This window comes from Canis lupus, chromosome 8 (assembly GCF_048164855.1).
Source record: "Canis lupus baileyi chromosome 8, mCanLup2.hap1, whole genome shotgun sequence".
NCBI lineage: Eukaryota > Metazoa > Chordata > Mammalia > Carnivora > Canidae > Canis > Canis lupus.
In genome coordinates, this window is record NC_132845.1 from 52,829,817 (window position 1) to 52,854,003 (window position 24,187).

The 24,187-nt window shown below is 43.6% G+C and overlaps 2 protein-coding genes across 9 annotated transcripts in view; both read left to right on the top strand.

The window, feature by feature from the left end:
• Window positions 1-5,749, top strand: part of ACSM1 (acyl-CoA synthetase medium chain family member 1) — a 28,462-nt gene extending 22,713 nt beyond the window's left edge. The window contains 5 exon segments of the mRNA XM_072837685.1: window positions 1,224-1,302; window positions 1,334-1,385; window positions 2,445-2,544; window positions 3,642-3,746; window positions 5,409-5,749. Coding sequence (XP_072693786.1) covers window positions 1,224-1,302; window positions 1,334-1,385; window positions 2,445-2,544; window positions 3,642-3,746; window positions 5,409-5,516 — 444 coding nt within the window. The 3' untranslated portion in view covers window positions 5,517-5,749.
• A 729-nt stretch (window positions 5,750-6,478) lies between these two features.
• LOC140638526 (transport and Golgi organization protein 1 homolog) lies at window positions 6,479-24,090 on the top strand. 8 transcript variants are annotated; one of them, XM_072836009.1, is made up of 16 exons: window positions 8,361-8,541; window positions 8,807-8,987; window positions 10,860-12,006; window positions 13,222-13,316; window positions 13,545-13,620; window positions 13,904-14,014; window positions 14,589-14,652; window positions 14,821-14,968; window positions 17,426-17,527; window positions 18,203-18,263; window positions 18,372-18,407; window positions 18,487-18,554; window positions 18,670-18,764; window positions 19,840-19,904; window positions 20,844-20,947; window positions 23,915-24,090. In XM_072836009.1, exons 5-16 carry the CDS (start codon window positions 13,588-13,590, stop codon window positions 24,063-24,065), a joined length of 1,038 nt encoding a protein of 345 aa, XP_072692110.1. In that variant the 5' UTR covers window positions 8,361-8,541; window positions 8,807-8,987; window positions 10,860-12,006; window positions 13,222-13,316; window positions 13,545-13,587; the 3' UTR covers window positions 24,066-24,090. The 8 variants fall into 8 exon arrangements, with proteins under 8 accessions (XP_072692107.1, XP_072692110.1, XP_072692109.1 ...); XM_072836005.1 differs by having other exon boundaries at window positions 8,362-8,541; window positions 13,222-13,310; XM_072836008.1 differs by lacking the exon at window positions 10,860-12,006.
• Window positions 24,091-24,187: the final 97 nt, after the last annotated feature.

A 24,187-nucleotide genomic window follows, 5' to 3' on the forward strand; every position in this document is an offset into this window, starting at 1 on the left:
TATCCTAATTTCAAAAAAAGAAAAATCTCACCCCAGCACTTCCCTCAGATCTTGAAGGTCTATTGTATATCTCCACCCATAATCTCTTACCTCAGGTGCCTTCACTTTTGTAGTCTGCCCAGTAACTTCTATAAGCAGCGCCTGCTGCTTTTTTTCCATGTGTGTTCTGAGTTATAGAAAATGAGTACCTTATAACTGTCCTTCAAGCAGCTCCCAGATAGGTTAAAACAAGTGCACATAATAACCATTATTTTACTTTAAAACATCTGTTTTTTTTTAAAGTTGATTTGGTATCACAAGAGGGACAGTATCATTTTCCAAAAACAGAAGGCAATTATAACCGTAACTATAATGCAAATAGACAATTCTTCTTGAATTCTAGCTAACGCCATGCTGAGTGTAGAGCCTTACACGGGGCTCGATCTCACAACCCTGAGATCATGACCTGAGCCAAAATCAAGAGTCATCTGCCCGGCCAACTGAGCCACACAGATACTCTGCAAACATACAATGATCTTAAAATAAACAGTTTAATTAGACAAATAAAAGCCCTATAGGTTTCCAGAAGGATCAGATGAGGTAGTATTTTGGGAAGGAAATTCATTGAACAAAAGTTTATTGACACCTCTCATTTGTCCAGGCACTATGTGAATGCTAAGCTGAGTACAATAAATAAAATAAACAAGGCCTGTGTCTAATGGAAAGTTTATTCTTTTTTTTTAATTTATTTTTTATTGGTGTTCAATTTACTAACATACAGAATAACCCGCAGTGCCCGTCACACATTCACTCCCACCCCCCGCCCTCCTCCCCTTCTACCACCCCTAGTTCGTTTCCCAGAGTTAGCAGTCTTTACGTTCTGTCTCCCTTTCTGATATTTCCCACACATTTCTTCTCCCTTCCCTTATATTCCCTTTCACTATTATTTATATTCCCCAAATGAATGAGAACATATAATGTTTGTCCTTCTAGAGTACCACACAAAAGTGAGTTAGTGCTATAGAAAACTATCCTTAAAATTGGCTCAGTATTGTCCACTAATTGACAAGTAGTGTTAATTGGGTACTTGGATATAATGAAAATAGACTCAAAGAGATTACAAAACTTGCCCAGGTGCCACATGGAGCCAAGGGCAGGATCCAAACCCAGATCTGAGCACCAGATTGTGGCTCATCATCTCTAAACTCATTGCCTTCAACAAAGGAGTGGTGTTCTCTTTGCAGGAAAATCCAGTAAAGACAGCTGAAATAGAGTGTGGGGACTTTTATAACTCTGGAGATAGAGCAACTATGGATGAAGAGGGCTACCAAAAAAAAAAAAAAAAAAAAAGAAGAGGGCTACCTGTGGTTCCTGGGGAGGAACGATGACTTCATCAAAGCCTCTACGTAGGTGTGGCTGACCTGAACTAGGAGGATTCACCCTCATTTGCCTCATAGAATCTAGCTTGTCCCAACATTCAACCATGCGTGGTGATGGGACTCTCAGGCTAACTCTGAACAGAGCTCTGTCTCAGGGCCCTTTTCTAGGGATATCTGTGCACCTCCCCCCACCTCTGCATCCAGAAAAATCAATCAAAATGTAGCTCAAGATGGTCTGCAAGAGGAACCATAATAAGACATTATGCAATTTGAAGGATTTAGACAGAAGACTTTACTTAGGCCCCATTGGCTAAGGAAGCTTACTCTATGTTTAGCTCCTCTAATGGGACACAACACAACGTTGAAAAAAATAATAGCAACACAGAAACCTTTATGGGGCACTTACCATGGGAAAGCATGCTCTGCAGTGCCTTATACAACCCACTTCTCAATGCTAGAAGATAGATGCAATTTTGCCCATTGATAGATGAGGAGCTGAAATGCTGACTGTGAAGAAAGTTCCCTAAAGTTTCAAAGAGTACTGGGTACAACCCAGATTTACCAACGTTGTCTGTTTCCACGTCAGTTGTCCCTAAATGTTACGTGATTTAGAAAGAAAATTAAAAATTATACATTGCACCAGAGTAACAAGTTCCCTTGGATATTTCAGGGAAATTGAATTTGTTTACTTTTAAAATTTCTAAAACATGCTAAAATAATGGGGAACAGCATGCAGAATTTGCATGACTGTTTAAGATAAAGGTTAAGGCTCCACTAGGTTTCATGCCAAGGGTGGTTGCTTGAGCCAAGTCCCTGAGCTCAGAGAGGACTAAACATTCACCTGACCAAAAGCAGTGAGGTGAGAAACTCTGGGTAGTCGGTGAGGGTTGTATTTCTCAGGGCAGGGTGCCCATTCTTCATGTGTGGGGCCCATGACAAAGCCAGGCGACAGATATCTGGCTCCCCGTGACACTTATCCTGCATGCCAAGGGAGGATGTGACCCTCCAAAACATGAGACTTGAGGGTATGGGTTACCAGGCCCTGGCACCTGCTCAGAAACCCAGAAGGAACCATTGACCCTCCAGGTACTGCATCCGGCCCGCAGAGGTGGAGAATGCCCTGGCTGAACAGCCAGCAGTGGCTCAATCAGCTGTGGTGAGCAGCCCGGACCTGATTCGAAGGGAGGTAAGAAGGAGGACACAGAGGTCATCGTGTCTGTGTGTGGGTCCTGGAGGACACGTGTAGGGGAACCTTCCAAGAGGTCTCATCTCCCCTGCCTTGCACCTAGGGTGGAGGGAGGGCCCAGGCGGTGTGCATATGCATTTACACTGTGTGGTCACCAGAGGACAGTGTGGCCTCAACTGTGTATGACAGAAACTGATGCTTGAGAATGTGGCTTGCTGCTGGGGCTGCTGCTGCCAACCTCCTGTTTACTGAGCCCTTCTTACCTGCCAGCTCATCTCTCCCTCACAGTAACCTAATTAATTAAGGGCTCCGATACCCTATTTTAGACATAAACAAGCATAAGGAGATTAAATAACTTGCCTGATCACAAAGCTATTAAGTGGTGGAGCTGGAATGGGAATCTGAGCTGTCTGGCTCCAGAGCATGTACTCATGCATTCAACTACTGTGTGCTGAATTCCTACTGTTTACAAGGGCCTGTGCCCTGTAGTAGGAACATAAATAACACAAAAATAATTACCAACATTTATTTAATGCCCACAGAATTCTGCCTACAATAATAGTAAAAATGGTGCTGATAATGATAGGAATAAAAATAAATTTAAATTAGTTTCATGTTTTATATGAATTATCTCAATGAATCTTTTTTAAATATTTATTTATTTGAGAGAGAGAGAGAGAGAGACAGAGCGCACAAGCAAGGAGAGGGAGTGCAGGCTCCCCACTGAGCAGGGAGCCCGACTTGTGGGGTGGGGTGGCACTCATTCCCAGGACCCCTGGATCATGACCTGAGCTGAAGGCACATGCTTAACCAACTGAGCCACCCAGATGCCCCAATCTCAATGGATCTTGACATACATGCTCTGAGGAATGAAGCTGTCTGTTCCCACATCACAGAGAAGGAAATGGAGGGCCAGAGAGGTGAAATAATTTTCCAAGGCAAAGAGTAGAAATTGGAAGCATGGAAAACTGGTCCTGTTATTTTCCAGAGGTTCAGCTGTCAAGTTGTTTTTCCATTTATTTCATAAACATTTACTTTTTAAACTACACACTTGGTTGTCACTCCTGCTGAGCCTCCACTCTGGTTCTCCACTGCAGGTGGTAAAGGCATTTATCGTCCTGGTGCCAGATTTCCTGTTGCATGACCAGGACCAGCTCATCAAGGAGCTGCAGCACGTGAAGTCAGTAACAGCCCCGTATTAAGTACCCCAGGAAGGTGAGTGAGGGCAGAGGGATGGGATCTGGTCCCCTCCACTGGGCCCTGGGACTCTGCTGTCCCAGATCCATAAGGTGGCTGGGCAGAGCTTATGTAGCCAAGGAATGAGCATTTTTTCTACCGGATTCAACTTAGGGGTTGAGAGGACTCATTAATCAGATGGAACCTCTATTCTGTGTCAGAAAACAAAAAGAATCCATGGTTGGTATGTCAACCTAAAGAAAAAAAATCAGTCAAGAGCCTAAAAATATCTGGGAAGGTTATTTGTAATCTTGCATAATTTGAAAAGGAAATTCAAGTCAACAACTCCCACACTTTTTAAAAACATTATTTGGGGACGCCTGGGTGGCTCAGCAGTTGAACGTCTGCCTTCAGTTCAGGGCATGATCCTGGGTTCCAGGATCAAGTCCTGCATCGGGCTCCCTGCAGGAAGATTTCTTCTCCTTCTGCCTGTGTCTCTGCCTCTCTCTCTGTGTCTCTCATGGATGATTAAATAAAGCTTAAAAAAATAAATAAAAACACTATTTGTATTAAGAAATATATACTAAATTGCAACCCAATACGTATGTTGATACATAAAAAAACAAAAGCTAACAGAATAATACTTATTCTAGCATAAAATACTTTCTGATAGTTATTATTCTACCTCATTTGTTTTCAATGCCACGTGTGACCTATGAAAATGTTCCACAATAGAGAAATGATTAAATTATTCATGGTATTTAATGCTGTCCTATGATTTAAAAAGATGATGCAGATCTTTTATTTGTAACATAAAACATCACAAAAATATCTTATTAAGAGACAAAGCAGACTGTGAATAAATATATATAATATTATTTGATGTGCTGAAAAAGACATTTGACAGGTTACCTGTAAAAAAAAGTTAACATGTCCTTCTTTGGTAATACTATATTACTGTGTTTTATGAAGTTTATAATCGAGACATAAATGTATACAGCGAATATTTATTGAACATTTAGTGTGTGTTCCAAGCTCTGGACTCAAAGATCTCCATGTATTGTTATTTCATTTAATCCCCTCCCAACCTGAGATCGTACAACCACCTATTTTACAGAGTAGAAATGGAGGCTCAAAGACTCAAACCAAATTGCCTGAGGTTGGAGCGAATCAAAGGGCAGGGCTAGAACTCAAACCCATGTGTATCTGACAACAGAGTTCACGCTCGAATGTTAAGCTGTGCTGCTTCATAGAGAGCAGAACAGAGGATGCATACCAGTTAGGATGGACTGGATGTTACAGTGAGTAACCAGTAGTCCCATGTCCTAGGAGCTTCTAATAAGGGAGGTATCTTTCTTGTCCTGCCACATGTCTACATGGTCTTCCTGGGACCAGGATAAAAGAGAACCCACCATAGGTAGCTTCCAGGAGCCGGGAGAGATGGCCAAAGGAGGTGGCCAGACTCCATTGTTCTGTTCCAGGTGGCACACCTCACTCGCACTCACATTTCACCGGTCAGAGCGCATCACAGGGCTGCATCCAACTTCCCTCGTCAGAGGACACCCTGACATGCTTGGTGGAGCCTACTGAGGCTACCACATGGTTCCAGCCCGTCCATGGAACTGCACAGGGGCAGAGGAGGGGCATGGGGCATCGGTAGGAAATGACAGTAGGACTAAGTCAGGAAGGGTTTGCTTTATCCTCACCAGGTGGAATTTGTCCCAGAGCTGCCCAAAACCATCACTGCAAGATTAAAAGAAGTGACCTTCAGAAAAAAGGGATATGGTCAGATGTAATCAGCAAAACCCTCAGAAACCACTGTGTCATCTTGGCCAAATCCCTGATTGCCTCAATTTCCCCACTCTGAGAACGGTGAGGAGGGCAGTGTTGGGCATTGATTTGTAAGAGCATCAGGAGTGCCCACGTTCCAGCATCTTTGTTCTTTCAAATTGATGTCAGCTACACTCCTGCTTCCATGTCCCCGAGGAGTGCTCAGAATGTGGCTGGGGTAATAAACTGACATCAGCATCCAAGGGGACCTTGTGTTGTGCTTTTATTCTTTGAATGAACTGGTGCTACGTGCTGTCCCTCCATGATTCTCCCTGAGCCCCATCAGATAGGACTCTGGGGCCAGAGTCTGTCTCCTGATTCCAGGGGCCCATTCAACCAACAGGACACAGAGGTCTGGGGAGGGACCCTTCCTTGGCCCCAGGGGTCCACCTCTGCCTGGCTTTCTCATGCCCTGCTGGAGGGTGAGGTCAGGGCCAGAGCTAGTGAGGTGGCTGGGGAAGGGGAAAGGGGCCAAGGGCAGCCCAGCCTGGTGATACCACTTGCCTGCCAGAGCATTCTTCACTGGTCCATCCACCGCCCCACGGATCTGCCTCTGCTGCCTCTGAATGCTGCTGTTGCTGCTGCTACTGCTGCTGCTGCTTCCAGGTCCCAGCCTGCACCAGCATAGGTGTGGGAAGGATCTGCCCTTTGGGAACCCAGGAATCCTGCAAGACTTCTCCAGCCCTTTCCAGGGATGCCCAATCCCCCATTCCTTCCAAGGAGCCCAGGAGCTCCATTCCCCAGTACTCCCTAGGGGTCCTCACTCACTCACCCTTCCCAGGGCCCAGGAATGCCTCAGCCTTGCCAGGGGCCCAGAGCCCTCCCCACACCTTATGACCTCCTCCTGCCATCTGGAGCCTAAGAGATGATTTCTACAAAGGCCAAGGCTTAACACAGGCCTGACACAGGAGTGACCTGGCTTGGCACCAGTGTTGTCATTAACAGCTGTGACACTTTTAAGGCACTGGATCTAGGAAGACACTTGCCCCATGAAGATGATGATGCTATTGTCCATAGGTGCTCAGCATGTGGCTTCCTCTTGTCTTTAGCACAGTTGCCTATGACACAGGTATGGACACTCCCATTTTACAGAAAGAAACCAGCCCAGGGTCACACAGCTGTAAGCAGCACAGCTGGATCTCAAACTCTAGGCTCCTGGTCCTGTCTCCAGGGCCATGAAGGGTTGCCTAGTTGGGAGGCTGACACTAGCTTTGGGGACACTTCTCACCCTTGAGTGATCTCACCTGATCGGAGGCCCCAAACTCTGTTCACTGCTATTTCTTTCCCTGCCCCTGCTCCAGTTATAATCAGGGTGACCCTGGCCACCCTTCCTGGACTTCCCTAGTCTCCCTTATAGACTGGGCCTCTCTCCCATTCACTTTTGGGCTAGTCTGACTTCACCCCTTCTGTAGCTGGTGTCTCCTTCCTTAACCAGGACAGCCACACTCTGGGACTCTTGAGGCAGGCAGCAGCATCTAGACAGAATTGAACACTGTTCAATTTTGTTAACTTAGTTTTTTTGTTTTAGTTCACTTTTTATGTTTTTTTATATATATTTATGTTAAAGACATTATCCCCTATTTCAGCAGTGCTAAAATGGTTCCTGTTTATAAGAAATCTACATAATAATAAAGTGGTGGTATGTGGAGCACTGATTTTCAGCTGCCTTGGGGCTGAATGTGTTGGGGAAACATTGTTAGTCTTATAGAGAAACAGTTTAGGAGAGATGATCATAGGGGGGTTGTCTCATTACCAGGGTCCCTGGCCCCTGCCCACCTGCTTCGCTCTCCTGGCCCAGCGCACCTGGCGCTGCCAATTCTCTGGATCGTCCCTGGATCCCCAAGGAGAGAAGATGATGAGCTTTCTCTCTTCAAATGCTCTCATTCCTGGAGGTCCCAGGAGATCCCCTGAGAGTGAGCTTGGATTATTTCCCCTGTGAGGTTCACAAAGTAAAGCCCAAGCTAATGGGCAGGAGGGTCACATAGACCTGTGACAGAGTTACCACTGTTTGAAGTAGTAAAATGTCTTCGTTGGTTAGGGATGATTTTGAGACCATACAGTCTTCTCACACCAGTATTCCAGGATATTCCAGCCCAGCAGACATTTTTTATTTCAATCTTATCAATGCTCTTAGCCTTTAGTTCCATTATAGCTCTTTTTCTTTGAGATTTCTTTACCCATATTTTACTTATGGAGATACTTCTCAATTTCTAAACATATGGGAATTTCTAGTTAGCTTTTTCTCAGTGATCTCTAGCACATTATATTACCAAAACAAGCTCTGTGTGATTTCATGTCACTGAAATATATTGAAATTTCCCTTAGGGCCAAAATAAATTTTAGTAAGTGTATCCTATGTGCCTACAGTTAATGTGTCCTGCACAGTGTTATGTGGATGTGGACAGATATGTAACACACAGATATATAGCTGTGGGATTCAGATGGTTCAATACCAAGATATACCATTTATGGGTGTTTTGTCTGCTTTAAGGTGCTGAGAGAGGGTTGAAACCTCCCACTCTGCTTGTGTATTCGATTGTTGCTTCAGTTCTGTCCTCCTTTTCTTTATATGTTGTTCAGCCAATGGCCATGGGACGGAGTTGAGAAAGGAAGGAGAGAGCACCCAGAAGAGGAAACAAGGACCTGGGTTGGGAGGGAGTAGAAGCCGGATGGTCTGCCAAGGTTGCAGAGGGACCTGTCATTGAGATGGTGTGTGGTGGGGCACCAGGTAGAAAGGGGCTTTTTAAAAAATGAGGTCACAAGGGGTTTCCATGCTGATCTACCAAGGGCAAAGGCAGCTGATTGGTTGAGAGTATAAAGGCTCTGGGTTGCTAAGGAAATGTTCAACCAGGGGAAGGCTTGGAGGAAGATGGATCCTTCTCCACTCCAATTCCTGAGAGTTCACTTAACTTGCTACTGTGTCCTGCTGACCTAATGATTTCCTAACCTGCTGATCTACTACCCTTTCTGAAACCTCCTCCCTCCCCTCAAGTATTTAATCTGACGGTGGCACTGTCCCATCCTTTCTTGTAACAAACACCTTCCCCAGTCCTATCCTCTGTTCGCATCCTCTCCCATCCCTAATTACCAACTTGTCCCCTTTCCCACTCCTCCGCACTCATCCCACCCCCACCTCCTCCTGCCTATCTCCACCTCCTCCCCCGTGCCCCAGTGCCCCTTGAAAGAACCAGGATATGGAGGTGTAGAGTCTGCTTTCTGGTTCCTCTTCTTTGTTTTTTAATATTTATTTATTCAGAGAGAGAGGGGCAGAGACACAGGCAGAGGAAGAAGCAGGCTCCATGCAGGAAGCCCGACTTGGGACTTGATCCCAGGTCTCCAGGATCACACCCCGGGCTGCAGGCGGTGCTAAACCGCTGCGCCGCGGGGCTGCCCTCTGGCTCCTCTTATTCCTGTGTCCTGGTTGCCCAAACCCAAATGTGAGTAAACATGGCACATCAGTAGTGTCTTCCTTTTTTTTTTAAGATTTATATATTTGAGGGAGGGCGGGGCACAGGTGCTAGGGGAAGGGTAGAGGGGGAAGGAGATAGAGAATCCCAAACATGATGTGCAGAGAACCCAAAGAGGGGATCAATCTCAGAACCATGGGATCATGACTTGATCCAAACCAAGACTTAACTGCCCAGAAGCTGCTGGTGATGTCTTCCATCCTGCTGGGTTCTTTCACACTGATTAAATAACAGCTTTTTCAGTCTCCTTGATGGGAACTTAAGGAGAACTTTAGTTCTTCCTGAAGATATTGAAGGGCAGGTTTTCTGGTCAGCCTGAAGGGGTTGTGGCCACAGCTGTCCACATCAAGTTCTGGGTCCTGTCTGTGCTGCTTGGCCCAAAAAGAGCCGTGTTGGCATAATGCAAACCTGAAAATACTAGGTTTATTGTGTCAAGAGGGAAGGATTTGCCAAGATACAAAAGCCACTGACCATTATGTCTTAAATAGGGAGCTTGTCTGGTATGTAAATTATATTTCATTAAAATTGTCTTTAAAAAATTTCAAGAACTCTAATTTATAGGAGCTATAGATATTAGACTGACTCCTGGAAGCCCAGTCAAGATCCTCCTTCAAGTCTTGTAAGTTTAGGGTCCATCTTATATGTAGTTTGCATTCCCATCAGCACATTGCTCATATTTGTGAACTTTGGCAGCCTGGGGAACAGTGATAACTTAAGCATCAGTGTAGGTACTCGAGTTAAAAAGTGAAATGTCCTTTGTGCTCTATGCTTCCTGGGTGGTTGACTTCTCATAACTCTGCATTCAGCCCTTTCCTTCTGTTCTTGGAGGCTGCCCCCCAGGAACTCTGTGTCCCACCTGGATCATGGGGAGCCCTAGAAAGCCCAGCAGACACTAAGTGGCCACATCCTGCTGTGACACTTGTCATAGGAAAATCAGTAGGAATTATGTGATCAGGAAATGAATGAGGCATTGTCCTTTCTTTGGCCAAGTGTGTGCAGAGTGTTGATTTACCCAAGCAAAAAGGACCTGACTGTTCTTAGGAGTATCCGAATATGAAGAAATATCTGGTTCCCAGTGTGAATATGTCACTCTGTCATTAAAAAGCAAAACTGGTACCCTCCAGGAGAGAGAGAAAGAGACAGACAGGGAACACCCATAGAAATCAGTAGACTGAAATCTGGCATTGTGATGCCCCCAGATATGGTTTTCTTTTTTATAATTCCCCTGGCTATTCGGGGTCTTTTCTGATTCCACACAAATCTTAAAATAATTTGTTCTAACTCTCTGAAGAAAGTCCATGGTATTTTGATAGGGATTGCATTAAACGTGTAAATTGCCCTGGGTAACATTGACATTTTCACAATATTAATTCTGCCAATCCATGAGCATGGAATATTTTTCCATCTCTTTGTGTCTTCCTCAATTTCTTTCAGAAGTGTTCTATAGTTTTGAGGGTATAGATCCTTTACATCTTTGGTTAGGTTTATTCCTAGGTATCTTATGCTTTTGGGTGCAATTGTAAATGGGATTGACTCCTTAATTTCTCTTTCTTCAGTCTCATTGTTAGTGTATAGAAATGCCACTGATTTCTGGGCATTGATTTTGTATCCTGCCATGCTACCGATTTGCTGTATGAGTTCTAGCAATCTTGGGGTGGAGCCTTTTGGGTTTTCTATGTAGAGTATCATGTCATCGGCGAAGAGGGAGAGTTTGACTTCTTCTTTGCCAATTTGAATGCCTTTAATGTCTTTTTGTTGTCTGATTGCTGAGGTTAGGACTTCCAGTACTATGTTGAATAGCAGTGGTGAGAGTGGACATCCCTGTCTTGTTCCTGATCTTAGGGGAAAGGCTCCCAGTACAAAGCTGTGGTCATCAAGACAGTGTGGTACTGGCACAAAAACAGACACATAGATCAATGGAACAGAATAGAGAACCCAGAAGTGGACCCTGAGCTTTATGGTCAACTACTATTCGATAAAGGAGGAAAGACTATACATTGGAAGAAAGACAGTCTCTTCAATAAATGGTGCTGGAAAATTGGACATCCACATGCAGAAGAATGAAACTAGACCACTCCCTTTCACCATACACAAAGATAAACTCAAAATGGATGAAAGATCTAAATGTGAGACAAGATTCCATCAAAATCCTAGAGAAGAACACAGGCAACACCCTTTTTGAACTCGGCCACAGTAACTTCTTGCAAGATACATCCACGAAGGCAAAAGAAACAAAAGCAAAAGTGAACTATTGGGACTTCATCAAGATAAGAAGCTTTTGCACAGCAAAGGATACAGTCAACAAAACTAAAAGACAACCTACAGAATGGGAGAAGATATTTGCTAATGACATATCAGATAAAGGGCTAGTTTCCAAGATCTATAAAGAACTTATTAAACTCAACACCCAAGAAACAAACAATCCAATCATGAAATGGGCAAAAGACATGAACAGAAATCTCACAGAGGAAGACATAGACATGGCCAACATGCACATGAGAAAATGCTCCGCATCACTTGCCATCAGGGAAATACAAATCCAAACCACAATGAGATACCACCTCACACCAGTGAGAATGGGGAAAATTAACAAGGCAGGAAACCACAAATGTTGGAGAGGATGCGGAGAAAAGGGAACCCTCTTACACTGTTGGTGGGAATGTAAACTGGTGCAGCCACTCTGGAAAACTGTGTGGAGGTTCCTCAAAGAGTTAAAAATATACCTGCCTACGACCCAGCAATTGCACTGTTGGGGATTTACCCCAAAGATACAGATGCAATGAAACGCCGGGACACCTGCACCCCGATGTTTATAGCAGCAATGGCCACAATAGCCAAACTGTGGAAGGAGCCTCGGTGTCCATCGAAAGATGAATGGATAAAGATGTGGTTTATATATACAATGGAATATTACTCAGCTATTAGAAATGACAAATACCCACCATTTGCTTCAACGTGGATGGAACTGGAGGGTATTATGCTGAGTAAAGTAAGTCAGTCGGAGAAGGACAAACATTATATGTTCTCATTCATGTGGGGAATATAAATAATAGTGAAAGGGAATAGAAGGGAAGGGAGAAGAAATGTGTGGGAAATATCAGAAAGGGAGGCAGAACATAAAGACTGCTAACTCTGGGAAACGAACTAGGGGTGGTAGAAAGGGGGGAGGGCGGGGGTGGGAGTGAATGGGTGACGGGCACTGAGGGTTATTCTGTATGTTGGTAAATTGAACACCAATAAAAAATAAATTAAAAAAAAAGAAATCAGTAGACTTCTATAAATTGGCATCCACTAGATTCTTAGAGAAGGCTCTGGAAAGTCCCAGTAGTCAGGAACAACCCTTGTATTGAGGCAGAATCATCCCATATGAATACCTCGAGTCAAAACAGACTCTATTCTATCTCTTTTGAGTCTTCAATGGAGGAAATTCCTCAGTAGACTTTACTGAATTATTCCCATCCCTGGGCTGCATCTCCTAGATCAGCTCAGTTTTCCCTCCCTCCCTCGTCTCTGAGCTCTTGCACAAACTAACTTGTCTTGCATTTCCCACCTCCATCTGTACGTGGCCATGGTCTCTGAGAGCCTAGTGTTATTGGCCCCATTGTATATAATCTAGTTAAACATCAGCCACTGATATAAGCATCCAGACAGCTGTCAGATATACCAAGCTTGTCCATGACTGGGGATGTTTCACATGGTTAACAAGGTGACCTCTGTTTTTTGCATTTGATCCTTGTGTGGAATTCCAAGTAGCACCTGAAAGTGGATGTGACACAAAGCAGGAGTCAAGGATGATTTTGTTCATTTTGGGTTGTTTCCAGAAACCTATTTATGTACCTTAATCATTGGAGGAGAGAAATGTAAGTTGGTAGGATACTTGATTTTTCTCTTACATCTCTGGTGATGACATAAGGATTCACAGTGATTAAATTTTCCAAGAATGGGTTTACAGATGGGAGAAAAATTAGAAGGCCTTTTTTTTGTATTTCTTCATTTAAAAAAAATATTTTAAGTAATAACCTCACTGAAATAAGGTCTTCTTAAGTTTCAAATGCCATAAAAACTTGCTTTCTTCAGCCACAATGGGAATGCTAAAAAGTTAGTTACACCCAAGTGTCAGATAATATATCGCTGCTGCTAATACACTAGAATTACTCACACTGGTTTTCCTAATAATCTTAAAAATTGTTTTCTCTCCATTTAGTTAATTTACAGCAAATAACTGAGAAGATCATTTGGTTTAAGAAAGAAAACAGGAAACTTGCTGAAGGAATATCCATTTGGGAAAAGAAGGTATAGGTATTTTTTCAGATATTTTTTGTGATTTCATTTCAGTTACTTCCACCTCTGATATTTGCCCTATTGACCTATTTCAGGTGATCCAAAAACAGTCCCAATTCAAGATAAGCTTCAAAAATATAGAACACTGCCTCTTTATTTGTGGAAGGAGTCATACATTTGAAGATAATATATAGTGCTAGACAAACCTATTTTTGAATTCTGATTCCTTTTTCATATGTTTTACAGATCAGGGAAACAAAGAAACATCTTCCAGAAACTGAGAGGAAATATGTTTCTCTCTGATGAAGATCCTAAATTAAAGGTAAGAATCCCTTCTTTGCCTGAATTGTGTTCTAACAACAGAAATAAAAGTAATAAATTATTATTACTAATATTATTTTAAAGATTTGTTTATATGAGAGAGAAACAGTGGAGGAGGACAGAGGGAGAAGAGAGAGAGAATCCCAAGCAGACTCCAGGCTGAGTGTGCAGGCGCCTGAGATCAGGATTTGAGCCAAAACAATGAGTCAGACTCTCAACAACTGTGCCACCCAGGTGCCCCAAGTAATGAATTATTATTACTGATTCAATATGTTTTGTTGAAGGAGAACATCAAAACAGTTGAACAGCTTAGTGAAAATTTAAATGACACCCATCAGTGTGCACATACTAACATGCAATCTGAGAAAAAGAAGAATGTCAAGAATCAGGACAAGGTAAGAGTCTGTTAGTCTAATAGTCAGCTATTGAGTCTTATCATAATGTGGCTTAGGAAGCTTTTTGTTCATTGGGTGAGGTGAGTGCAGTATATTCACTTGCTGTTTATCATGGTTGAGAGTGGACATCTGGGTACTGAAATTCCCTCTGAACAGTGAGCTGGAATTTCCCTTAAGACCACAATGATGAGTTTTGCTATTTCAAGGACTAGGAAGTATGGTTTATTTTCACAGCTAGGTAATTATCATATTCAGCCCTGCCCTCTGAGATACGTAGAAAATCCCACAAGATATTTGAGCAATGAGGGCGACAGCTAGCCCAATTGTATGGTCGCTTCCTCTCTTAATGCTGAAGAGAGAATTTTCACAGTGAATAGGGGAAGACACACACCCGTTAAGGAAGTCATTTGTGAGTCCTTTGATTTACACTATTTTCCACCTTCCTTACTTTCTCCATATTCTATTTATGCTTCAAGGACTTTGTTGCACTGCATGATCCTGTTTCTATTAGATGCACTCATATTGTTCTGTGATCATGATTGCTTGAATGTCTTTTCTTATATCTGTCTTAAAGTTGCAAGATGTATTCGAGGATCCAGAACTGAGAGTTTTGAGGTCCAAGAAATGTGATCTGGAAGGTATGTTGTTTTGTGGGAAGAAATCCCCATGTGGTGGCAATGAGTGTGCATTAGGAAGGGAAAGAATACTTTCCTGCCCTCAAGGTCCTTGCCCAGAATTCTTCTTCCCCATCACAAGCAAGTTCTCAGGTCATGTGCACACACAGAGAAGAATACCATTATTTACAGAAAGTAAAAAGGTCCTGGAAGACAAGTGCAATGCATTGAGTTCTGTGAAAACAATGAAGGAAGCAGAATTGAAACAGCTGAAGAAGAAAGTAGATACCTTGGTTGAAATGGTTGAATTCTATGAACAAAAAAGAATGGCTGCAGCAGAGTAAGATATTCCTATGCTAATTGTCACAAATACTGTTGTATGAATTTGTGTGGTGGCCAATATAGAAAACTGTCTTTCTTTTAGAATAGGATCTAGAGTATTTTTGCCAAATCAAATTCTACTGCTAAGTAGAATTGTCTGCCCTTCCTACCTTGATTTCTGGAACCCGCATTTTCCTTTCTCTTCAAACTGCTTGTCACACGTTGTTTGGGATAGAAGAGGGAAAATATCAGCATTAATCCCTTTGATACCTGGATCCCCTCTGGGTCTGTCTACATTGCCCTTTAGGTTTCAGTCTCATTACAAGTTCTTATCAACTGTGAATTAAGTCATTTTTCTTGTTCAGTATGAGACTTGGTTCAAGAATCTGTTGGAAAAAAATGGAATTCTCTGCAGAAACAGCGGAGGTTTCTTTCCGGAAAGTAGGTTGGGACACCGGCAGTACTGGATTGCTTCATCCAGTGTACGGTAGAGATCATTCATTGCAGGCTCAATCCCTAAGAAGGCTGGGGTATTCCCGTCCACCTGATTTTGTAGGTGTCACACTCCTAGGTCCCAACCAAGCCTGCAGTTTCACCAGGGCTTACCTTTGTTGGCTGACCCTGAACTTAACTTGTTTCCTCCTAAGCCTGTGCCCATAAAGTTGTTCAGCTTCTTTGCAGTTCACTTGCCTGTTCCCAGAATTTACTGATGAGTCCTGGAGAGATTGGTTCCACCTGCCAGGCTGGCTTTCTTTTAGGCTGCCTTCTTCTCCATCTTGTTCTCCTGTTTCTTCATGTGCTAGTTAGAAATTTGGTGCGTTCACTCCTGAACGTCCTCTCTTGTCTGGTTCCTCTTTTATCCATTCTCCTCCAGTTTCCTTTTTTTCTCAAGGATATCAAGACCTTAGAGTCCCTCATGATTGTTGAAAAATAAAACTATTCCTTCTCTTCACTGGAGACTCAGCTTTGTGTTATTCCTTCACACATCTGGGGTGGCGGCTGCTCTGACTCACTGGCATCTTATTTTTGTTCATTGGTAAGTTTTTTGAGAGGAAGGTACAGTGCCTTGACCACCTTCTTTCTTCAGCACCTTACAACTGAGCCACTACAATACAGCCCCCCCATAAAACTTTGGCTGAAGGATTGCTTGAGAGACGCAAATGCATTTGTATTTTTCTGTGTAGAGCTTTTGTCTGAGTTTCTAAGAGTCTTTTTGCATGTGATTCTTGAGTCAATCAAGTGTTAGGTTGAAACTCTTTAAAAATCAACACAATGAACGAAAGAATGTGAGAGCAACAAGCCAACCAGGCTTTCTAGGCAATGCCCTTTGCTACCTTCACTATTAATGAACTCAGTCTACTGAAAGTAGGTTGACTCCATGCAGTTGATACTTTTCCACCTGAAATCTGTTTCCAGGATTTAACACCCTGACTATATGACAGCTCACATAATCTTATACTTCAGTACATATGCTATCACAATATTCTTTTTTTGGGGGGGGGAGACAGTGCTTTGACCACCTTTCTCTCTTCAACACCTTACAACTGAGCCGTTACAATACAGCCCTTCCAGAAAACATTTGCTGCATGATTGCCTGAGAGACCAGACACAAATTCAAGTGTCTTTCTGTGTCTAGAGCTTTAGTCTCAGTTTCTAAGAGACTTTTTGCATGTGATTCTTGAGTCAATCAAGTGTTAGAATATGAGCACAACACAGCCAATCAGCCTTTCTAAGCATTGCCCTTTGCTACCTTCACTATCAATGAACTCAGTCTTCTGAAAGTAGGTTGACTCCATGTGGTTGATAGTTTTCTACCTGAAATCTGTTTCCTGGAGTTAACACCCTGACCATGTGACAGTTCACATAATTTTATACTTCAGTACATATTGCCAGCACTAAGATAGGCTTTTTCCTCCACTGGGATGTTCAAAGAGGAGGCAGATGTTGTACTTCTAAACCCTATAGATGACTGGGAGTGAGCTTCAATACTAATGAAGCCATATTCTGGAAGGCTTTCTTTTGGGCTGATTGTCCAGGCACATCCTTGGCCTGAGAATCAGGGCTCCCCAAGGAGGTATAGGACTAATGATGATCCCCTGCTTTATCCTAAAGGGTATAGTTGGTCAGACATGGCTTTTCACTTTGAATTGAAATGAGCCTTTACCGTCTCAAACAAAAGACCAACTCTGAGAGGGCACAAAGTGTAATTTTATTTGAAGACTTAATGATGAATGAATTGAAATAGAGAATATAAAGACAGCTCTGATTGCAGGGGACTTGGCAGCAGCCAGAGTTTGGTTTTCTTTAACCCTAAATGGGGCTTTCAATTCATTTCTGATTGTGCTGTCAGTCTGTGTCTTTATGGGGGAGGGAAGAAGGGACATTCAAATCTAGGCCATCAAGAGTGCTGGGAGGAAAAACTGCAGAACTTGTGGGTCTTGGCTACTGGACTATGTAAATACCTTTCCCATCTTAGGAAACTGGAAAAGACACACTATGAACTGGTGGCAAAGAAGAATCAATTCTCAACTAAAGAAGAATTTTTTAAAGTAGCCACAGAAGAAATAGACAGATACAAGTGAGTTCAGGTATTAAATACTAGGGCCACCTGAAGACTCTGTTCCCATTTTGTTTTAAACCTCTGTACAATGTTTAGACTCAATTAACAAGTAATAGAAACAAAAATTCAGAAGACATATCCAGAGAGAATAACAGACATAAAAACAGAAGTTTTAGAAAGAACAATACAATTATGTTACTAAACATATCCTGATCCCCAGCACTGGCCTGATGCTGTGGAAACTACATCCACACCAGTGTCCCTGGGGGTGGTGTAAATTGTCCTCATTTTAGGAAAGCGTTTGTTGTAGGTTAAATCATACCCAAAACACAGTAATGCCATCTGACGGCCCTGGTCTTTGCCACCCTGGGAAACATGGTAAGGATAGAACTTAAAGGAGAGAAGAGCTTTACGACAAAAGACACTTGCCACAGGATAAATTAGGGAATGACTGAAGACAGGTAAGGAAATTATATCAACTCTGAACCCTGCAGGTGTGGGAAAGTGAGTAAGGGAAGGATGTAACAATAGCTTTGATCCAACTGTACATTTATAATCATGTGATAAGTGTTTTCCTGTGTCAGGATAAATTGGATGAGGGGACAGATAAGAGGAGGATGGCCACATGGGCCAGTTATTTAAAATCCTACCCAATAATGGGCTTTATCTAATGAAAGCTATTGTAACTCACAGGCAACAAGTCCAAGAAATGCAAGAACAGCTGCAGGAGTCAGAACTGACCTTCAGACTCCAGGTAACCTGAGCTCTGCCCACTGTGCTGAACCCTTGGCACCTCCTGCAGGAGACAGCAGTGGCTCATCGAGTCCCCAACCACGGGCTTTTGGTGTGCTGGCTTTTTCAGATAGCAATTCATGAGAAGAATGCTCAAGACAACTGGGTAAGTGTTTGCTTTTTCATCCTTTTTGTTTGGTGCACAGTCTGGCACAATTGAAGGTGGAAGCGTTTTTCTCCCCCAGGTCAAGGCTCAGATTTGGGAGTGGGAGATAGCGCAGCAAAGCAGGGAGAAAGCCTACTTGAAACACAGGTAGGGGAGATTGATGGACATTGTCACGGGTGTTTGCGGGAGGACAGCTGTGCTGTTTAGTGTCAGGAGAGGTGGTGGTGTTGTGATTCTTATAGATATCCATTATCTGTTCAAGACTAGCCATACTAGAAGGAAAGATGCTGCCTGAGAGACACAGGAGGCAGGAACTGATTCCGGGAAGACCTGAGATGCAGATCCCTCAAAGGAGAGGTAAGGGGCACTTTGTGAAGTGCAGCAGCCCAATTGCTGCTATGAAACCACATGGCATCCTTCCAGGTTCTGTGGGTGATCGCTGTGTGTCCTGAAGAGAATCACAAGCGCTACCTAAGGACAGCAGGTTATCTGAAGGGGTAACAGGAGAATATTTTCCTCAGGTGCCCCCAGGGAGCAGGGCACCTGTCCCCATGACAGTTGGAGCTCCTGCCCCTCCCCTGACTGAAGACCCTCCCACCGTCTCCCTCACCCCAACCTGAGGAAATGTACCTGGAGGGGTGATGGTCCTGAGCTTCTTTCCCACTTTGACCTAGTGATGAAAACTTTTTTTGTGGAAAAAAAGGAATATTTTTAAAAGACATTTATCCACTCTTTATGGAGTTTATTTCATTTTGGAATCTACAGTACTTCATTCATCAATTCATATAATTTTATTCCTTTAATGTTATCAGTAGAATACGATAGCTTTACTGCTTAATCCACCTATTTTTTCTTTGCTCATGACTATATGATTGTCTAAGTACATTCCTCAAGTATTTCTATAGTGGCCAGTCACATATGCTAGGCCTCATCTGTAGACTGAAATACTGAACCATCAACCTGTGGCCTGAGAAGAGAATGCATGCCATTCATTTGGAGGGTGCATTGATATCACCCACCCATGGCTATTCTCAGTTCAATTAATAATCTATGAAGAAAACATGATTTTCTTTGATGTGGCTTGCTCACCGAATTTCAGTGTTGATTTCCAGCCAGTTGTACCCTGTGCTGTCCTCTGTTGGTTGATTCATTATGAAAACATGGGAACCAGGGCTCTGTAGTGTCTCTCTCACATCAGGTTATGGTATCTCCTTTAGCAAAGGAGTCACTTGTGCACGGGGTGTTATTCTGTATGTTGGCAAATTGAACACAATGAAAAATAAATTTATTATTAAAAAAAGGAGTCACTTGAGTCATGTGGGAAGCTGTCTATTCTGATAAGGGACTGAGTGTAAGAAAGAGAGCAAGATGGGGGAGGAAGGCATAGAGGGTACGCAAACCACAATAAGCCTCCATTCTTTGTCAATTTCAGAATCTAGACCAGTTCCCGAGAAGAACAGCAGCACCATCCCTAAAAAGAACCCAGAGATGGCTAAGGTAAATGCTGTTGGTTTTCAGTTGTAGCCATTTCTGAAAGATGTCTTGGCCTTGTCTGTTCATTGTGTCCTGTGATCTGTCTAAGGCATGTTCGCCTTTCAAAATGCAAGCTGTTTACCAAAGAGCCTATAGGCTTCTCCATTAGAGATCCTCACCTTAGGTGGTACCTCCAAAAGCTACAGATGCTTAGAGATGTATGACCGCAGGATGCATACCGTGTGTGTGTGTGTGTGTGTGTGTGTGTGTGTGTGTAAATAAGTCAAGGTAGGTGACATCTCACTCTATCCTGATATGCCATCTGGCTGTCTCTTTGTTGTTTGCTTTCATGTGGAAGTGGTAGGTTGCTAGTTTTGGGGTTAGGAGACTAATGTGGGGCAATGTCTGGGGTAATCCCCACAGGTGGAAAATGGGAAAAACCATGCCCTCCCTGGCACTCTGTGCTACGTGCTTTGGGTAGATTTGAGTGTGTATAGAGAAGGTGGGTTTGCTACCTCATGTGCATTCCATCCATTGGGTAAGGATACAACCCAGTATTCCTTCAGGTGACCCCTGGGTGAGATTATTATGAACTCTGCCAGGTGACATAGGTGTAGTAGAAAACATCCACAGGACCAGCAGCCGTGAAGAAGGGATACCAGTGACGACATGCAGGCTCAACCCCTCACCCATGTTTTCTGTTGTGTGCCTGTGAACGGGTGGTCATGTGGTTTGGGTGGTTGTGCTGGCTGACAGGGTCTCCCCTGACCTACCATGGGAGTTTCACACCTACTCTCCAGACACATTTGTTTGCATCCAGTGATGTAGAGTCAGCTCCTCGGTGGTCCTTGGCACTGAAGGACTCTGCACTTGCTCTGTACCTAAGCTAAGGAGCATTCTGATCAACAGTGACGTAGATCCATAGAGCTGGTTCCCACTAACTTGTAGTCGTGTTCCTCTCAGAAAGCACTTTTCCACATCTCCTGCTGGACCCCAGAAACTCCCATCTCCTCAGTGGTGTCTGTTGCCATGGACAGCCCTTGTAGCAATAGAAGACCCCTTGTCAGGTAGGGAAACAGAGCGGGGTCAGGCAGGGGCTGGTGGATAGCGCTTTGACCCTTAAGGGGCTGTATTTCCATATTTGAACATTGGGCTTCTCATTGCTTCTCATTGTATTCATTCTTACTGAGTATATACATAATAAGCCTCTGAGGCCTCAAGGAATGAAGAGAGTGAAGTAGGCCTGGCCACACTTGCCTGCCTGCCTGTCTGTGACATGCTTTTTATGAGTCATTTGTTGTGGCCACTGTTCAACGGGTAGGACAAGACACCTTGAGGTCCCACCCTCTGAGAGATGGTTGGTGATGTGTGGTGACACTAACTTCCTTCCTTTGGCATCCTTCAGCTGCTCCGGACTGTGTGGTGGCATTCGGTGGAGGTCTAGGGTTTTGTGGCCCTAGTGCTCTGCTCTCCTGAAGCTGAGAGTGAACAAGGGTCCAGGTGCTGATACTTGTTTCATTGGGTTTCATGTTCTGCTTCTGTCTGTCATAGCAACATACCACTGATTTCTGTTCTGCAGAAACCTTGTGGATACAAGATCACTTCCTGCTGTATAAGGCCCATGTGGACATTGTACCCCACAAGTCCCCTTTCATCACCTTCCTGGGGCCCTGGGACACATCTCCCTCCACCCTCCCATTGGCTTCTGGGTCCTTATTCTGCACCCAAATCTACACCCAGGATAAGACGATATGAAACATATGAGTTGACTTATAAACTGTATTGTCTTCTTTCTTATCAGGTTGGTAGAGCAAAGGCAGAGTTTGTGCTGAGGGCCTCACAGTGCAAGGAGAACTCTGGCTGAGGACATTGTAACATTCTAGAGTTTCTCAGGATATTCATGGGTTGTACTTAGCTATTTCCACACACTGAAGAGTTCGGTGGAACTGGGTCAGGCAGGAAGTGTCTCTCTTGCTGAATGGCAGACACATTCATTATAGTCATGTCCAGAGTCCACATTTGTTGTTCTAGAATGGATGAAACACATCTCTCACTTCATGTTCAGCATGTTGAGTTTAATCTGTCATTTGATTAGTTATAAACCCTTGAAGCAGAGCTGTGGTCCCCTCATTAATCATTAGAGTAGGGGTCTCCCCATTGTCCTCGGCAGTCAGTCGGTACTTGTGGGAAACCCACTTGTCCCACAAGGGAAGTGAGAATGAGAAACAGTGGCACATACAGGAGGCAAGTATGGAGGGCCTGTGTGAATGTTTCTCAGTCACTTCCAATTGGATAAACTTCCGACTTTTCTATGGTGTTGTTCAGATATAGATGCAGGTGCATCATCTGTAAGGAATAGCAGGACCCATGCTGGCCTCACGTGTTATGGGAATTATGGGAATGTTGCTAAAGACATTGCAACTTTCTTCAATTGCTCAGGAGATACAGTATGTGAAGACTTTGTCTTTTAGTCACACTGAGATGGTTGGCAGGTGCCTTTCTGGGGAAGGAGAGCTGCTCTTTACTGAGTGTTGGGCACAGCAGGTCGGGGTGTGCACATTGTACAGAGACAATATTCTGTACTCTGGGAGGGACAAGGCCCACTCTCAACTTTAGGAATTTAAGGTGTCTGATAGAAGGGAGGTACACATTAATTAAACATCAGAGTTGTTGTGTTACACATGATGGAAGCATCAGCAACATATCTGAAGGACAAGTGAGGGTGCCCTGGATCCCACAGAAATAGGAGGTTGTGGATAAGAAGAATGGAGGTGCTCAGGGGTGTGGATTGGCCGCCTTCAGCTAGAGGAGCAGCCCTTTCTGGCAAGCCAGCATCTTGAGAAGTGAGTGTGAAGTCATCATGAGATACAAACCCAGTCTGTTCCATCACACAGAGTGGATAATGCTATTATTTGTATCGAAATGTCATTGTTGCCATAGCTAATTTATAATCGATAAAGACTGTTGTTTGCCCTGAATTTCTGAAGGTACTGAACTGTGTGAAGGAATGTCATGGAGATTTGGGAAGTTGAATTGGGTCTTTTGGGAGTCTTATCTGCCCTAATTTGTGTGTCCTAGTGAGAAAATGTGAGGATTGGACCTAGATCAGCTGAGTGACTGATTGGCCTTCAGCTTGAGTCACACCCTTAGTGGGGGATTCAGGGTTGACCAGGAGCCACACTAGCTTGAGCCCTGTCACCCCACCTCTGCATCGGCTGTCACCACCCTGTCTGCAGCTTTGCATCTCCCTGAACTTCCATCACAATATCCTGTGGCTCTGCCTCTGTCTTGGCCCTAGTACCAGCTCTCAGTGGGGCTTACTCAGAGCCACAGCATTGTTATCTATGAAATGGAGACCATATTGGTTTCTGAGGTCATTAGAGGAATAGGGGTTGAGGTACATAAAGAATGTGCACCTGGGTGGGTCAGTCAGCTAAGCATCTGACTCTTGATTTCTGCTTAGGTCATGGTCTCAAGGTTCTGAGATCAAGCCCCACATTGGGCTCAGCACTGAGTGTGGAGCCTGCTTGGGATTCTCTCTCTACCCCTTCCCTGTTTTCTCACAAGTTTGCCCGCCCTTTCTCTTTCTTTCTCTCTCTCTCAAAGAAAAAAAAAAGATTATGCAAAATAATTGGGCTGTTGGCCACTCTCCCTTCTCACTGTTTACATGAAAATAGATCCATGCAGATAATCATCAAAAAATGTTCATTAAGTCCCTGAAACTACCACTAAGGGTATAACACCTCAGCCCAGAGATTGGCAATCCTCATTTCAAAGATAAGGCAAAAACCCTCTTTTTTTCTATTAACTTACAGGTCCTAGCCAAGAAGATAGTAAAGGGTATTCATGAGAATACGTACATTCAGAGATTTATATCAGAGCTGTGATGAAAGTTATTTTCTATAATATAGATTCACAGAGGCAGCCATACCCTCAATTGTTCATTTAAGGCCTCACATATACTGTAAAGGCAAAATGCATATAGCAAAACAGAAGATCCCATTGAAATAACCCCAAACCTCTTTGCCTTACAGGATTGTTTCAGATTTGAAGACTTCCTGGAACAGTAACAACCTGGCTGTGCAGAGAGCATATTTAGAAAAGATGTCAGATCTGCCTAAGGGTCAGAGTGTTTCCCCTTCCAATCCTGTCCCCTGTGCTTTGTCACTCCTGTTATCCTCCTAATAAACCTTTCATGGTTCCTTCTCCATGTCAGCGTCTGCTTTCACCAGGACCTACCATCCCTCCCCTTGAGGGCATAATGTGAATCCTGCATACACAGTAAACAAACTGGCAGAAATGGTGGT

Coding starts and splice junctions, on each gene's coding strand:
- LOC140638526 (XM_072836006.1), top strand. CDS start 13,588: ATGTTTCTCTCTGATGAAGATCCTAAATTAAAG. Junction 14,653..14,820: donor CAAGAAATGTGATCTGGAAG/GTATGTTGTTTT, acceptor CATTATTTACAG/AAAGTAAAAAGGTCCTGGAA. Junction 19,905..20,843: donor AGAACCCAGAGATGGCTAAG/GTAAATGCTGTT, acceptor TGTTCCTCTCAG/AAAGCACTTTTCCACATCTC.